We start from the raw sequence: 17145 nt of genomic DNA on the forward strand, positions 1-17145 counted from the left end.
ACTAGTGGTTAGCGTATTCTGCTCTCCATCCAAAGGGCTGCAGGTTCGAATCCTGCCATGGGCATTGATGTTTGTGATTGTCTGTGAAAATACTAGTGGTGATGATGGGCAGTAGAGCATTGGTGTAGATGATGGTAATCACGGTTCATTGTAATTGGTGGAGGAGACAGAGACTTGTAGTGTAGGTGCCCTCCCTTGATGAGTCTTTGGACTCCCTGGAGATGTTATGTAATAATAATAATAATATAGATTCATCACTGAGAGTGCAGTTGAAGTTTTCTATATTCCTGCCTATTTTCATACTTTTGGTTTTTTTAGTGTGATTTTCATATGAAATTTGTTACAGCTATTATTTAAGTTTAGTTATAGAATCCTGGAGATGAGACTTGCAGTGGATTTGTTTAGGAGTACATATCACAATGCAATCCCATATAAATGAAATAAGTGTGGAGATAGTGTGCACCCTTGTCTTACACCTGATTTGACATCAAACCATCTTCCTATATTTCCTGCAGTTCTAATTGCTGACTTACAACTACTTAAATATAGACTATTCATTGCTATGTTATAATTTTTGATTCTCCCAATGTAACTGTAGTATTTTGGAAAGCTTAAATCTTGAGCTAATTTTGATATCTCCATTTCTAATATCAGGTTTAATACCACTATGCACCAATGTCTTTATACATCAAAACATCTTCCTCTATTTCCTTCAATACCCTACACATAACTAGCATTTTGACCTTATTGTATACTTTTTCCAGCTGTACAAAACTTAAATACAGATTCCTTATTATATTTCCAAAGAAATGCTCAACTATTGGTCATAAATGTTGGAAGTTTTTTCCCACTTGGTTAGACTATAATAAATTTAGTTTAATCCTTTATTCAAGTGTAAGCAAACAAAGTTTACACCTGAAGTATCTTCAGGACTGAGGCAACTCGTGGTAAAGGTGGACCAAGCTGTCATCACCCCTTGTCTTAGTATCTCCCACAATGCAAAGCACATCTTGCGGACATGTATAATGCTATGCATTAAGGGAAGGGCCACTACTCAGACTGGTTTCGACCTTTATTGAGGTCTTGTCAGTGGGAGCCAGACCTAGCGGTGGTGATACTAAGGCAAAAACAATGGAGAAGTCATATTTAACTATACGAGTTGCCAAAAGGTGTCTCACCTTATTACTAAAGGTGAGACACCTTTAATAATAGGTTAGACTATAATAAATTTAGTTTAATCCTTTATCCAAGTTCCAACATCTTTCTCTACCTCCAGAGTAATTTAATAATAAGGTGAGACACCTTTTGGCAACTCATGTAAATATGACTTCTCCATTGTTTCTGCCTTAGTATCACCACCTCTGGGTCTGGCTCCCACTGACGAGACCTCAATAAAGGTTTAAACCGGTCTGAGTAGAGGCCCTTCTCTTAATGCATAGCATTATACATGTCCACTAGATGTGCCTTGCATTATGGGAGATACTAAGACAAGGAGTGATGAGAGCTTGGTCCACCTTACTATGAGTTGCCTCAGTCCTGAAGATACTTCAGGTGCAAACTTTGTTTGCTTACACTTGGATAAAGGATTAAACTAAATTTATTATTATTGGTCATAAAGTGAAAATCCAATCTTGACAACCTGCATTTTGCCTGAACCCAGCTTGCTCTTCTCCAAGTTTTTCTTCCATAATTTTTCTTACCCTCTTCACAAGTATGCTTACATAAATATTACCTGGAAGAATTAGTAGAAAAATTCCTTTGTAATTTTCACTTTCATTCTTCTTTTTACAGATGGGAACTGAGAGACCTATACACTTCAATCATCTGGAATTCAGCCTTCTAAATTATGCAGGAGAGCCACTGCAAAACTTTTATACCTCATATTTGAACATCTCTGATAAAATATTATCCACTCAAGTTGCTGTTCCACATTCAACCTTTTGATAACCTTTTTTTTTTTTTTTTAAACTAAAGTCTCGATATACAAGTGCTTTTGTCTATATTTCTATTACTGTTCTATTCGTTGCTTTTTTTCACTTAATAATCTTTCAAAGTAATTATTCCAGATATCTAGAATATCTTTATCTTTCCAACATAAATATGTGCACAAATTCACATGGTGAAGCTCGGTGAAGAACATGCTGGGTTCAGGCCAAATAGAGGCTGTCAGGATCAGATTTTCACTTTACGACAAATAGTTGAGAAATCATGGGAATATAACAATGATCTGTATTTATGTTTCGTAGACATGAAAAAGGCATATGACAAGGTGCCAAGAGAGAGAGAGCAGCTATTCAAAACACTAGAGTTATATGGTGTCAGTGGGGCATTATATCAATTATGTACATTATCCCCTCTGTCATTCATTATCTATATGGATCACATTATGAAGAAAAGTGGTATTGAACCTGATATCAAAATTGGGGATGTTAATGTCAGCTCTTTGCTTTATGCAGATGATCTTATACTTCTAAATAAATCTGCTAAAAGTCTGTAAGATTCCCTGACTAAATTGAATGACTGTTGTAATAGATATGGTATGAAGGTCAGCAATAACAAGACAAAGACAATGGAAACAGGCAGAAGCACTGAAAATATAAACTGCATTGTGAATGGAGAACCAATAGAATAAGTAAAACATTTAGTTACCTTGGCATGGTTTTTAGTAAAGATGGTAAATTAAGTTTTTTTAACTTGGATATATTATGTATTCAAGATACCAAATAATTTTATATAAACTTGGTTTTTAATCCTATTTCCCAAGTGAGCACACAGACAAGTAAGTCAAGTTTGCTCCAGCACGTAGTGCAAGTCTGAGGCAACTAATGGTAGTGCCACATTAGGCAACTAGTGGTAAAGGTGGGTTAAGCTCTGATCACTTTCCTTAGTATTTTTCCCTTAATGTAAAGCACATCCCCTTGCAGAGATGTATGACGCTATGCATTAAAGGCAATGGTCACTACCCATACCGGTTTTGACCTTTATTGAGGTCTCGTCAGTGGGAGCCAGACCAAGACAATGCTAAGGGTGAAGAGGCATGCAGAGCTTATATGAATTTTACATAAACAAGTTGCCACAAGGTGCTTTGATCTTATTAAATAAAATCTCAGGATGAGAGAGAGAGAAATGTAGAAAGTTTTTTTAACTTAATTTAATATAAATTAAGTTAATATAAAATATTAACTTAGATTAATATAAAATAATAATAGTAATAGGAAGGTATTATTATTATTATATTTCAGGCACATCCATGAAGTCTGAAGACTCATCACAGGAGACCCAATCTATCCACACAATCTATCATACCTCTACTTGAACCCATTAACAGACAAAGCACTCACAACTGACTCTGGCAATCCATTCCACTCATTCACAACTCTTCAAGCAAAAAATCTAGTCCTCACACTCCTACTAACCATACCTTTATTCAACTTCCAGGGATGACCCCTTGTTCTGGTCCATCTGGCCAAGTGTTGAAACATTTCCCCTGCATCTATCCTACAAAACATTTAAAGTAACTTAAATTCTTTCTTTTAAACCTAGCAACAACACAAAATCTGGTTTCAAAATTGGAATCCGAACTATATTAATCCAGACATTCTACAAGTACTTGAAAGAATTACTGACAATTCGGCCAAATATACCCTTGGAAAGAATAAAGAAAAACTTAAGACCAAATTCTACAGTTTGAAACAATGGCAAAATATGGCGACCAATCACAGGAATCCATCAAATCAGAAGACCTCCTCCCTGATAAACCAACCATAGGCAAGCAAGAACCATGTGATCAACATATCAAGCCACACCCTAAACAACGGCGAACTTATGCTGCTGAATAAAGGACTTAACTACGCAATAGCACCTAAAAAGGTAAACAAATTGAATTTTATCTACCACATAGAAAGAGGCATCAGGTCCCTACCTAACAATATAGCAGATAAAATATGACTAGAAACTAGTAATGTCCTTAACACTAAGAAAACCATACAGAACAATCTCACAAAAACAGAATGAGCAGCAATTAAGTCATTAAAAGCCAAACAAAACATAATAATAACGAAATCGGATAACGGCAATGCCACTGTCATCCTTGATAGGTCAACATACATACTTCAAAAGAATCAACTAGCAGCCGATAACAACACATATAAGCTGGTAAATTATAACCCAACAAAAAGGATTGGCCACCAGACACTGTTAAAAAACTCAAACCCCACTACGCCCCCCCCCCCCAGAATATATGTTGTCCCGAAAATACACAAACAAAATGTGTCCCTCCGACCAATCGTAGAAGGAATAGACAGTCCCAATTACCACTTAGCCAAGAAATTAGCGGCAACACTCAAGGAGTTGGTAGGTCATTCTCCCTCCTACATAAAAAAACACACAACACTTCATAAACAAAATTAAAAACATAACACTCGACAAAGACGACTTACTAGTCAGTTTCGATGTTTCTGCCCTTTTCACTAACGTCCCCATCAATGACACAATTCTCCTACTACAGAACAAATTTCTGCCTGACATTACGGCCCTCTTTGCCCACGTACTACAGTCCAGTTACTTCATGTGGCTAAACAAATTTTACCTACAGAAAGAAGGTAAAATGGGCTCACCACTATCTCCCCCCCCAATCGCTAACTTCTACATGGAAACCTTTGAGCAAAGGGCTCTTGATTCCACCATGCTAAGACCGACCGTCTGGCTTAGATACATTGACGACGTGTTCGCGATCTGGCTGCACAGGTAACAAACGCTAAACACATTCCTTGGTCACCTGAACAAACAACACCAATGCATACAATTCACCATCGAAATCGAAAATCAAAATTCGCTCCCGTTCCTAGACACACTAGTCACACGTCTTCCTTCAAGCAGTCTATCGAAAACCGACACACACTGGCCAATACATACATGCTAATTCATACCACCACCCATTACAAAAATATGGAGTCATTAACACCCTTAAAAACAGAGCTACAACAATTTGCTCTAACCAGCAAGCCCTGAAACAAGAACTAAAAATCATCAGCGACACATTCATAAATAATGGCTATAACAAAAGTTCTATTGATAAAATACTCCATAAAACAACAACAAAAATGAATCTAGATTACAGTAAAACCATAGCCATCCCATACATTAAAGGGTTATCAGAAAAAATCAACAGAATCCTACAACATTATAACCTCAATGCCACCTTTAAACCACCCACTAAACTTAAAACCATATTCAACTCCTCTAAGGATCCTCTCCTCCCATTAGCACATCCTGGAGTCTATTGCATCCGCTGCACCTGTAACTTACTGTACATTGGTGAAACAGGACGGACAATCCCCATACGCAAGAAAGAACACATCAGACACATTAGATATAACCATTATGGTGAAGCAGGCCTCTCAGACCACGCGCTCAACACCTTACACCAAATCAACTGGAAAAGCACCCGCTCTTTACACCACACAGAAACCTGGTATGAAAGGAAATTTAAGGAAGCCTGTGAAATCCTGATAAACCACCCAAATATCAACAACAAAGATGGCATGAAAATTCCAAGGATCTGGATAGCACACATTCAGCCTACCTAATATATAAGATCCAGCATAAGGCAGGACTCTAGCCAATCTTCAGCTACTATTAGAAACCATTCCAGACCAACTGGCTGGAATATACAAGTATAATCATGATGTTAATATATGTATATAGATAGATACTTGTTGTTATGCCCAATGTATTTCTACAACCAACATATAACACTAATAATAGGACTCTAGCGTTGATGTATAATTTTTTTTTTTTTTTTTTTTTCACCAGAGGTCAGGCCAACAATTGTTGCAGCAGTTGGTCAGTATCTTTAACAAACCAGTTTGACTGTAGTGTAGCTTGTTTTCTGTGTGTAGTTGTATGCTCCAGAAGATGACCTTGATATAAAGGTCGGAACGTCGACTGTAGATTTTAGTTATATTAAACTAAAGTTTTTATTCAAACATGGTAGTTGTCTCCATAATTTTCAAAAATGCAAGTAACTTAAACGTTTCCATCATATCCCCTCTTTTTCTCCTATCAACCAACTTCTGCAATCACATACCCTCAATCTATCTTCATAAGGAACATTCCATAGACCACTTACCATCTTGGTCGCTTGCCTCTGAATCTTCTCCACCACTTCCTCATCCCCAAGAAACTCAGGGGACGAAACTTGAGCCCAGTAATCCAGATGTGGACATATCAAGGCCTAAAGAAGAATAACAACTTCTTTATCTTTTCTTGTTAATGTGTTCTTTAATAGCCAAGTAATCTTATGGGCTACCTTTAGCAATATGTCCTCTAAACTTTAACTCCCTGTCTACAACTACCCCCTAAATCTATTTCCTGGAGGGTCATTAATGGGATACACAGCTTGTAATCTATTTATCTCAAAATGCATAACTTCACGTTTCTCGACATTAAACTGACACCCATTAATGTTTGCTCATATTTAAATGACAGCCTATTTAAATCATCCTGCAAGCTCTTCACATTGCTTGAATAACTATTACTCTACCTAATTTCGCATCATCAGAAAACAACTGAATATTTCCTTTCAGGGCACTTTCGTGTATCATTTACGTACAAATTACCCAGCAATGATCCCAGCATTGAACCTTGAGGCACACCACTAGTCACCTGTTTTTGCTTGAATTCTGCCCCTTCATATACCACTTGTTGATATCTGTCCAGCAACCACCCTCTTATCCACTTAACCAGTGCCATATATATATCCCCCATTTGTTTTAATTTGTGTAACAGAGTGCTTTGTGGTATTTTGTCAAATGCCTTTGCAAAATCCAACAAAATCATCATCATGTACCCATTTCCTTTATCCAACTCAGCTGTTACTCTATTATAAAAAGTTAGTAAATTATTAAGGCGTGACCGACCCTTCACAAACCCATGTTGACCCTCATACAGTATCATATTTTTATCTACCCATTCTTGAATTATCTTTTTTTTTTACCAATTTTTCTAGTACTTTTACCATCCTTGCTTGAGATACTGATTGGTCTATAATTTGCTACTGCAGTCTTAGAACCTCCCTTAGGCAAGGGGATTATTTTGTCCTTGGAACTCTACCAGAGCAGAGACTTAAATTAAAAAGCCTAGTCAAAGTCGTTGCCAGTTCTGTTGCACATTCTCGCAAAACCCTAGCTGATATCCCATCTAATCCCACAATTGTATTTACATTGAGAGTATGCAATATCCTAAGAACTTCCAATTCATCCACCTCTGATTCCACATTAGTGTCTTTCACATAGCTTAAAGCAGTAACCTCACTAGGATGATATACCCTTGCAAAGTGGTCACTCATTAACTCAACTATTTTATCTGCTTCTGTCTCCTTGTAACCATAAGTCAGTAATATTGTACCCTTAATCATGTCATGCTACCATGTGCATGGTATCCTGTACTTGGTAGTATTACATGTGTACAAGAGTACATGTCAGAAATCATTATGATGATGAGGCAGAGAATGACCTCTGTACGAAATCCAATGGAAGCGAAGAGTTACAAGGATAATGCAACAGTTATCCTTCACGTGGAAAGACCTGGGGTTGAATCCTCTCTAGGATAAGAGAAAACATTATAAACTTTTCAAATGAAAGTAAATTACTTGTACTGATAAGGAGGTAACAGAGCCTTTTTCATCAAACCAGCCAGAAAATGTATAATTTGTTGGAAGTTTATTTTCCACTTGGTTAGACTATAATAAATTTAGTTTAATCCTTTATCCTAGTGTATGCAAACAAAGGTTTGCGCCTGAAGTATCTTCAGGACTGAGGCAACTCGTAGTAAAGGTGGACCAAGCTCTCGTCACTCCTTGTCTCAGTATCTCCCATAATGCAAAGCACATCTCCTTGCAGACGTGTATAATGCTATGCATTAAGGGAAGGGCCACTACCTAGACCGGTTTCGACCTTTATTGAGGTCTCATCAGTGGGAGCCAAACCCAGAAGTGGTGATACTAAGGCAGAAGCAATGGAGAGGTCATATTTACTTATACGAGTTGCCAAAAGGTGTACCACCTTATTATTAGATTACTCTGGTGCAAACCTTTGTTTGCATTCACTTGAATAAAGGATTAAACTAAATTTATTATAGTCTAACCAAGTGGAAAATAAACTTCCAACATCTTTCTCTAAATTCAGATCCTATATATACTATGGTATCCTATATATACATGAAATCTGGAATGTGACCTTGAGGATGAGTAATAGGAAACGATAATGAGCAGGGCCACCGCATGTAAGTGTGCAGGTTGTTCACTGCACAAGGGTGGTTAATCAAAGGGGCAGCATTTTGATTGATTATATGTATAATAAAATTTATTTCTATGGCACCATTTAAGGAATCCCACAATTATATATACAACATCTGTATATATAATTGTGGGATTCCTTAAATGGTGCCATAGAAATAAATTTTATTATACATATGATGTACCCGTCCTGTATTCATTTTATTATACATTGCAGTATCTGTATCTGTATGATGTACCCGTCTTGTATTCATTTAGACATAGTATAGCTGTGGTTGCACGCATCTGCTATCATCACTGTGTTATTGTATCTTGCATGATCTTAAGTATATTTGAATCGACTGTTTTTTGAGAGAAGTCTGCGAATATAATCCTAAGGGTAAGTGATATTTATTATATTGTAAAAGGTTGTAGAATTTATCTAACACTACCAGTATCAGCAGCTTCAGGGAAAAGAAGTTTCTCGAAACTCAAAAGCCTGATCGTAAATAATTAAAAATTATTTGCGATCAACCATAACTCAAGAACATTTAACAGATTTGTCCATGATATCTATAGAAAACGATATTATGGAGTGTTTAGACTTGAGTGAATTAAGAATTTTGTGTCATTAAAATCACGAAGGGTACATCATGATGTGATTGCATTTATAAACTTACGTTTTGCTAATGTATATATGATCCAAAATTATTTTGTTATACATATAATTATATAATTTACTTTTCATATGTGATTTCCTTGTTTTGTTTTGTGTGATTACTCTTGTACTTAATCTCTCTATTCCTGCATTCATTACATAATTTATAGATGAGTCTTATTTGTAAATACTGAAACCATGTATATCCACTAACTCAATAAAATTAAAATTTTATATAAATTTTATAAAAACAATGGTTGTAGACTAACATCTACAACCATTGTTTGAGCACATACATGCACACATACAAGGTTGTTGGAAGTTTTCCCACTTGGTTATACTATAAATTAAGGATACCAAGAAATGATATACTTGGTTTAATCTTTTATCCAAGTGTAAGTAAATAAGTTTGTCCCTGAACTATTTTCAGGAATGGGGCAACTCGTATAAAGAAGCTAATGACTTCATATCACTTGCCTTAGTATCCCATAATGCAAAGCACATCTTCTTGCAGACATGTATAATGCTATTCATTATGGGAAGGAGTCACTACCCAGACTGGTTTCGACCTTTATTGAGGTCTCATCAGTGGGAGCCAGAGGTGATACTAAAGTTGAAGTAATGCAGAAGTCATATTTTCATACAGTAGCCAAAATCACACCTTATTATTAAAATTCTCTGGATTAGAGATAGTTGTTGGAAGTTTTTCCCTCAATAAAGATTGAAACAGGTCTGGGTCTTAGCAGTATGTTTTTTTTTTTTTTAAATAATCCATCTAGGAAAGAAAAATGAGAGATAACTTATTTATGACAGTAATGTACATTAGCACATTAGTATCATAAATGGACCAGTTAAGTTGAGGGTTATATTCTAGAAAACAAACATGGTCTCTTTTATGCTATCTCAGGTAATGCAGCAGTCACACTTCAAATACCAGACATAATTTACAACCTTTAGAATTTTACAGACATCTACACTGAAATGGAATTCAAATTAACATATTACTAACAAAGTGGAGGCGTTCATAGTATCCTTGAAAGCATTTTAGTCCTTTCATAAAAGAGCATCATTCATCTGAATGAGCCACAGAGGTGCCCATATTATATACATATGAAATGAAATTTTTTCATAAGCAGCTATACTAAATCATGCCCAAATCTGGAGACATACAAACCTTTTGAACAACTGCAAGATGAAAGTCAAGAAATTCACTATATCTGCGCACCACATACCATCTTTCAGTTTCACCTTTAGGTTTCTGATGAAAAACATCAATGGCATAAACAGCAAAAGATTTTCCTCCATGATGTGTAACACCTGATATGAAAATAATTAATATCATAAATTGTATTAACATTAAGATCTGAATCAAGGACTATAAAGAAAATAAATTTAAATGTGATTTTAATTATGACAAAATTTTTAAGTATACTTTCCTAAGATAAATAAAGTAAAAATAAATATGAGAAAAAATTATATTATTATTATCATTAATATTCAAGCATCTCCACGAAGTGTAAAACCTAATTGTAAAAGTTCTGCACTAACCATTACTCCTATAATATCCAGCAGGACTATTACTTGAGCTTGTTCAGTGAAAAATTACTCGCAAGTGGCTCTGGTGACCCATTCACCAAGCTCTAAAAATCTGGTCCTCATGCCCTTGCTCACTCCTTTCTTCTTCTTAAAAAAAACTTTTCTGCATATCAACTAAACTTTCTAACTATAAACCTGCAATCTATCCTGATCACGAGCATTCCATAAACCTGTCAATATTTTGTTCACTTGTCTCTGGACAGTCAAAACTACTTCCTAATCTCCAAGGAACCAAGGCAAACTAGATCTGTGCCCAGTAATTCAAATGTATCATATCACATCAAAGCCTTATAAAGAAGGAGAATAATCCTGTTTTTGCTTCTCGATGTGTTCTTTCACATCTCGGTAATCAATCCAACAAGTCACTTTATCCTATCTAAAATTCAACTGTCTGTTCAAAGTGATCCGTAATCCCAAGATCATTAATTTCCTGCTGTCCAATTCTATCAATGTAGTTCGCACAACACGCAGCTTGTAATCTCTTAATTCTAAAGTATAGGTCTACCCAGGTCATATGGCACCAGACTACCACTCTATAGCAAATCATTACCTTTTTTTTTTTGTAACTTCTTGATAATATTTTAAGCAGTTGTATATGTGTAGCTGATGAAGCATTTATTTATATTAGTTATGTAAATAAAAAAAAATTCGAAATAATTTTTGTAAATGAAAAAAGTAAGAAACATTGATTAGTAGATCATATTTTCTTTTCTCTGTATATTACATTTCTCTATATCATGCATAATGATCTAAATTATGCCTTGTAACTAAATTTAATAATTTTAATCTTAGCACCTAGTGTTATAGGGTTTATACTTTTTCCTTTTTTGTTTTTTCATTGGAAGCAACAGTACCCTTGCTTTGATTTTTATTTGCTATGATTAACAACAATAAAATAAAATAATAGTTATAAGCAGTTTATAATTCAGAGCAATATGCAAGGAAGTTGAAAATAAACTGAGTCCACAAAACCTGCACAATGGTATTCATGGTAGCATCATGTCACTAAAATCATCATAAATGAGAATATAGATTGTATAAATAGGCACTGGTATAACTGAAAATAAAGCGAAATGTCATAAGGAGGGGCTTGCTCTACATAGCTCACACTTTGCTACATTTAACTAGCAACAATTCCTTTGCCCATACTACCAGTCTATTTAAATCATTTTGCAGGATCTCCACATCACATTATTAAATGTGATATGGAGATCCTGCTACTGCTCTACAAGTTTTGCATTAGTAGGAAACCAAAATCATTTCCCATATTATTAATGGACAAATTCTGATTATATAGCAGCTCAAGTACATTACTAGACCTTCTCCTGTATTCCTGTAAACAATAATGAGAGGCACATAAGAAAGAATCTGGAGAGTATGAAATTATAACAATGCACAATTAACGTTAACATTTCCACTTCAAAATATCACATTAGTTTAAATTAATGTAACTTAACTGAAATGTTCTTAATGAACTACGTGCAGGCTATCTTTAAATCCAAAATTTAGTCAAAATCAACTTGAATCTCTTGTCAAATTAGGAAGCTAACTTGTTCATATGCCAATCACTTTTCCTCTCCCCTTAAGCCAATTATTTAAACTAAACTTACCAAGAAATTATATTCTTATTTAATCCTTTATCTAAGGTTAAGCAAACAAAGTCTGTGCATGAAGTGTCTTCATAACTATGCTACTTGTGTATATATATATATATATATATGAAGAAAGTATTTTTACCTTGGGAATAAATATGTTAAAGATACCAAGCAATTTTTAAACCTGGTTTTACTCCATTTCCCAAGTAAGCAAACAGACTAAAAGTCAAGTTTGCGCCTGCAATTGATGCAAGTCTAACTGATCCCACAGGTAGTGCAGGACCAGGACAACTCGTATAGGTCAGATCAATTGCCTTAGTATCTCATTATGTAAAGCACATTTCCTTTCAGATGTGCATAACGATATGCATTATGCATTATGGGAGCGGCCACTACCCGAGACTGGTCTGATTTTTACTGATGACTCATCAGTGGGAACCAGGCACAGAAGAGATATCAGCGTTAACTGTTAATTGTTCTAGCAAACTGGATTGGTCAAATGATCCTTTATTCCTTTGTTAGATTTTCAAGAAACTGATAGATCAAGGATGATTATTAAACTTTGAGGTAATCCATTTTGAGCTTCTGGCAGTATGTTTAAAAAAAAGTTTACCTGTTCAGTATGGTTTTGGGACATATATGTTTTGCAGGTTCATACTGAAGTCTCACTTGGCAGATTAATGGGTTAGGGAGAATGGTGGCATTTGCGAATTTCGCAAGTGAAATTTTTTTGATCTCATGGACACCTGCTTCTCGATGAAGCTGTACATTTCTTACAAATCATGGTGCATTAAATGCTGTTTGCAAACATTTATTTTGGATTATGTATGGTTTGCTAAAGTTTAAATCTGATGTGCAGCTCCACACGGGCAAGCCACACATCAGGACTGGCCCAATCAGTATTTTGTATAGGAGTAGTTTAAGTTGCGTGCTTAGTCAGCTACAACGGTTGAATAACAGGAACAGCTACCCTGTTTACTTTTTAATAGACATGAGTCATAAAGCAAAGCACTTTATCTAGCTGTATTGTTAAGTGTTTGGTTACTTGTTACCATGGAATGCTGGTGCAAAACCTGACCACTTCACCCTCTGGGAACACTCAACTTTTCTGTGAATAGTACAGCAATGCTCTTGCATTGATATTAATTTGCCATTTTGAATTGATGACTTTTGCATTAATTCAGCCAAATATCAAGGTTCAGAACTCAGAATGTTACTGGCTGGATGGGTGAAGCATACATGCTTTTCATATTCACCTTTTTCTGTAGAGAAAAAACTACGGGTGGGGTGTTATTGAGCTTTATGCTCACCCTTTGTGGGCAGTGAGATTAGCTGTGTTCAGCTAGATGTAGGATTGACTTGGGTCTTTTGTATTTGCAGTATTCTGCTTCATTGTGGTCAGTAGCGTGTTTGATCAGCAAGTTTGGGTGATTGCTAGTCTTGGGTGAAGAACTTTTCTGCTAGATCATGGAGAAGGGAAGAAATGTAAGGAATGTTAACTTCTCTATGGATCTGGGAGTTTCTGATAAAACATGGGTCATCCAGAATCATCCCCCAGACATTTGTTCTGGATTCTCTGCAATTTTAGAATATTAGTTTCAGAGGTATGGCTCCATGCTGGGGAAGCATAGGTGATGACTGAGTGTATTACCATCTTGCAGATAAGAACTTGGTTTGTATATCTAGTTTACTTCTGCAGTTGATCATGGGTTGAGCAATTACTTTGATGTCTTAGAGTCTATGAGTTTGATATGTTTGCTGAATTGGAGTTTGTTTTTATCTAGTTGCACTCCGAGATATTTGACTTCTGTCTGCCATGGAATCTTAACTCCTAAGAGAAGAATGTCCTCCTTGCTAAGGACCTTCTTTCTAGAAAATAGTATGGCATAACTCTTTTGGGGTTTACTGTCTGCCAACCACTTCTCCAGTGTATTGATATTATCTTGAAGTCTTCTGATTGCGAGTTGGGGGCTAAGAGATCTTGCTAGTATTGCAGTGTCATCAGCATATAGTGCAGTGATAGTTGTTCTTGGGTTTTGTGGGATGTCAGCTATGTAGATTGATAACAGAAGCGGGGCCAGAAAAGAGCCCGGAGGTACACATGTCAAGATTTTACGTCTGGTGGATACTATTCCGTTGATTTTAATTTGCATATATTTGTCTTTGAGGTATGCATAGATTATTTTTGTTAACTTTATTGGCATGATAAATTCTATAAGTTATCATATCAAAACCTTATCAAATGCCTTCGCAGCATCGATGAAAACCGCAGCTGTATGAAGATTCCAGTTGAAGCCTTTTGTGATATGCTTCACCAGTCAGTGTATTTGTTGCACAGTGCTATGACCATTCTGGAATCTGAATTGCTCATTAGGGATAATTCCAAGCTTATCTGTTTCTGCTTGAAGCTTTATGAGGATAACTTTCTCGGTAAGCTTCCTGAGGCTGCATAAAAGACTGATAGGTCTGTAGCTTTTTGGGAGTTGAGAGTTTTTTCCTGGCTTCTTTAAAGGTATGATATCGGCCGTTTTCTAAGCTATGGGAAAATGCTGGAATTTAATATGGCATTAGTTATGTTGACCAGATGAACTATAGCTCTTCTTGGCAGCAATTTTATTATTCTGTTGGCAATGCCATCTGGGCCTGGAGCCTTTTTTTTGTTCAGATGAGTTATGATGTTTATTATTTCTGCTGGAGTAGTGGGGATGATAGGTTCTGAATTATCCTTATGCTGTTATAAAGCTTTCTTGACCTGGTGGTGAATCTTGTAGATGAGGTTGATGTTTAGGTTTACATAAGATGATTGCATTGTGTTCCCAGGTTTTCTATTAGAGCTTCTGCTTTTTCTTTGTTTGTATAAGCAATTCCTTTCTTGGTCTGTATGGGGGGGGGGATATGACTTGTCTTTTGGTGCGGAGGGCTCTCAAGAATTTCCAGACGGAGTGATCCTCTGGGTTGATAGTAGCTAATTTGATTTTCCATTCATGATTTTGGTGTTTTTGAAGAGTTTCATGGACTTGTCTATTTAAATTGTTCAACATTGTTTTGTCTTGTGGAATCTCATTCTAGCTTTGTTTTTTTTCTCTGATTAGGTCCATGATTTCTTCAGGGATTCAACTGGTTGGGTGGAAGACAGTGGTTTGTGTAACTGATGCTTTTTTGATCTGGTTTGCCAAGTTATTCATGGCTAAGTCTATCTCTTCCTTTTTTTGGATGATAGGTACAGGGCCAATGTGCTCAGGAAGAACTTTGGCCAGCTTATCCCATGTGCCACGAATGATAGTGCAGGGACAGAGTTGTTCTTGCATCCTTAGTTTGAGCAAGATGGGGGTTATGATCAAAAGATAGTTCATTGACAATTTCTAACTGGTATTGATATCTGATGTTTTTGAGAATGACAATGTCTAGTACATCAAATCTTCCTACAGGGCTGTAATGGGTGGGTGAGATTGACCGGACCAGCAACTATGGCTGTATCGAGCCATAGTTGCTGGTCCGGTCTGTGTAGTTGTGAAGAGTACGGCCATTTGTATCAACTGTAAAGCTAAACAAAGCAGTATGTTTAACATTTAGATCCCCAGCCATGATAATGGAGCCTGTAGTGCCAAGGATGAAGTCCAAATCTAATATTAATAGGGGGGGGGGGTTGCTTAGTGAATTGTAAGCTGCATAGATTTTGAGACTGCCAGCAATGTTGGTGTGCACCTCCATGCCGGTCACCTCCAAGTTCTTAGTTTGCAGGTTGATTATTACATTATGGTTCAGGTGGCTTTTAATACAGATGGTGGTGCCTCCTCCTCCTACAGTGTCAAGTCTGTCAGTTCTGTATAGAACACAAGTCTTGGGTTGTTTGCTGGGTCTGAGGTGTGTTTCATTAACTAGAATTATGTCCAGATTATATCTGAACATGAACACTTGAAGTTCCAGAATCTTGTTGGTCAGTCCATTAGCATTCTATGCTGTGATCATGAAGGAGTCTTTTGTGTTTGTTTCTATTCATGACTCAGGGCTGTTAGTATTGATTGAGTTCCTTGCAGGAATCTCTTAGTAGAGGATGGCGAGGGACTAATTTTGCTGAATTCATGTAGCATGGTAGCTAGTGAGGCAATCAATATTGTTGTCAGGTTGGAGCTTGCTTGCTCTTGAGATGTTGTAGTCTTTGTTTGTACAGCCTCAGCATAAGATTTGGGTTTAGTTGTGGATTGCTTTTTTTCCTGATTTGTCTGAGTTGACTTTATCTGAGTTGGAGAGTGACCTTCCTGGTTGTTTTGAGTGTAATTGCGGGTGGGGGGAGAGAAAGGTAGTTCTTGCTGATGCCTGATTTTTTGGATGGATAATGCACCTTTTGTAATTGGCAGGGTGAGGTCCTCTGCAGTTAGCACAACAGGACGGCGTGGTTCTTGGCTTGGAGCAGGTGTTGGTCCAGTGTCCTACAGATGCATTTCAAGCATCTGTAGGCATGCCCAAACTTCTGGCATCTGTGGCACTGCCCTGCTGCTGCCTTCTTCCTAAGCACCCAGTAGTAATTCTAAGGCCACAAATTTTAAAACTGTGTGTTGTCAATTTCTATTGGTACAAATGGCATTGGTCTTTTATCTGACCAGACCCTGATTAATGAGATCAGCATTGATTTCTTCAAGGGTGATTGATGCCTTCAGTGACCCCACGAAGCACCACTTTCAGATTCTTTTCACTGGGCAAAGCAGATGTAGGGTAGGGAAGCTTTGTGTTATCCAACTCACCTGCCTATAATCAGTGGCAGGTTGGATTTTGACTCTCTCGGGTCTGTATTTTCAGCCCAGGAATATGTGATGTTATTTCTCCTAAGGGCTAATGAAACAGAGGTCCGTTTTTCCTTGTCCCTCAATATGACGGGGGGGGGGGGGGACTTTTTCCTCGGGACATCTTACGTTGGTGAGTCCTCCTCCATTTGATCTTCTGCTGTTCTGCACCTTTTATTTGAGTGCTCCCCTTGTGAGTTATTCTGACAGGGAGTTTTTGGCGGTGGAATAGTTTTGAAA

The 17145-nt window shown here is 36.8% G+C and overlaps 1 protein-coding gene across 4 annotated transcripts in view; it reads right to left on the minus strand.

Moving 5' to 3' along the window:
• Positions 1-17145, minus strand: part of LOC150105407 (sorting nexin-13-like) — a 599079-nt gene that overhangs the window by 143341 nt on the left and 438593 nt on the right. For all 4 annotated transcript variants that reach the window (XM_090394133.1, XM_090394134.1, XM_090394132.1 and 1 more), the window contains one exon: positions 10108-10250. In XM_090394133.1, the coding sequence (XP_090250259.1) occupies positions 10108-10250 (143 nt within the window). The remainder of the gene's footprint in view (positions 1-10107; positions 10251-17145) is intronic.

This window comes from Typopeltis vanoorti, chromosome 6 (assembly GCF_054136105.1).
Source record: "Typopeltis vanoorti isolate ZY-2024b chromosome 6, IOZ_Tvanoo_1.0, whole genome shotgun sequence".
NCBI classification, from domain to species: Eukaryota; Metazoa; Arthropoda; class Arachnida; order Uropygi; family Thelyphonidae; genus Typopeltis; species Typopeltis vanoorti.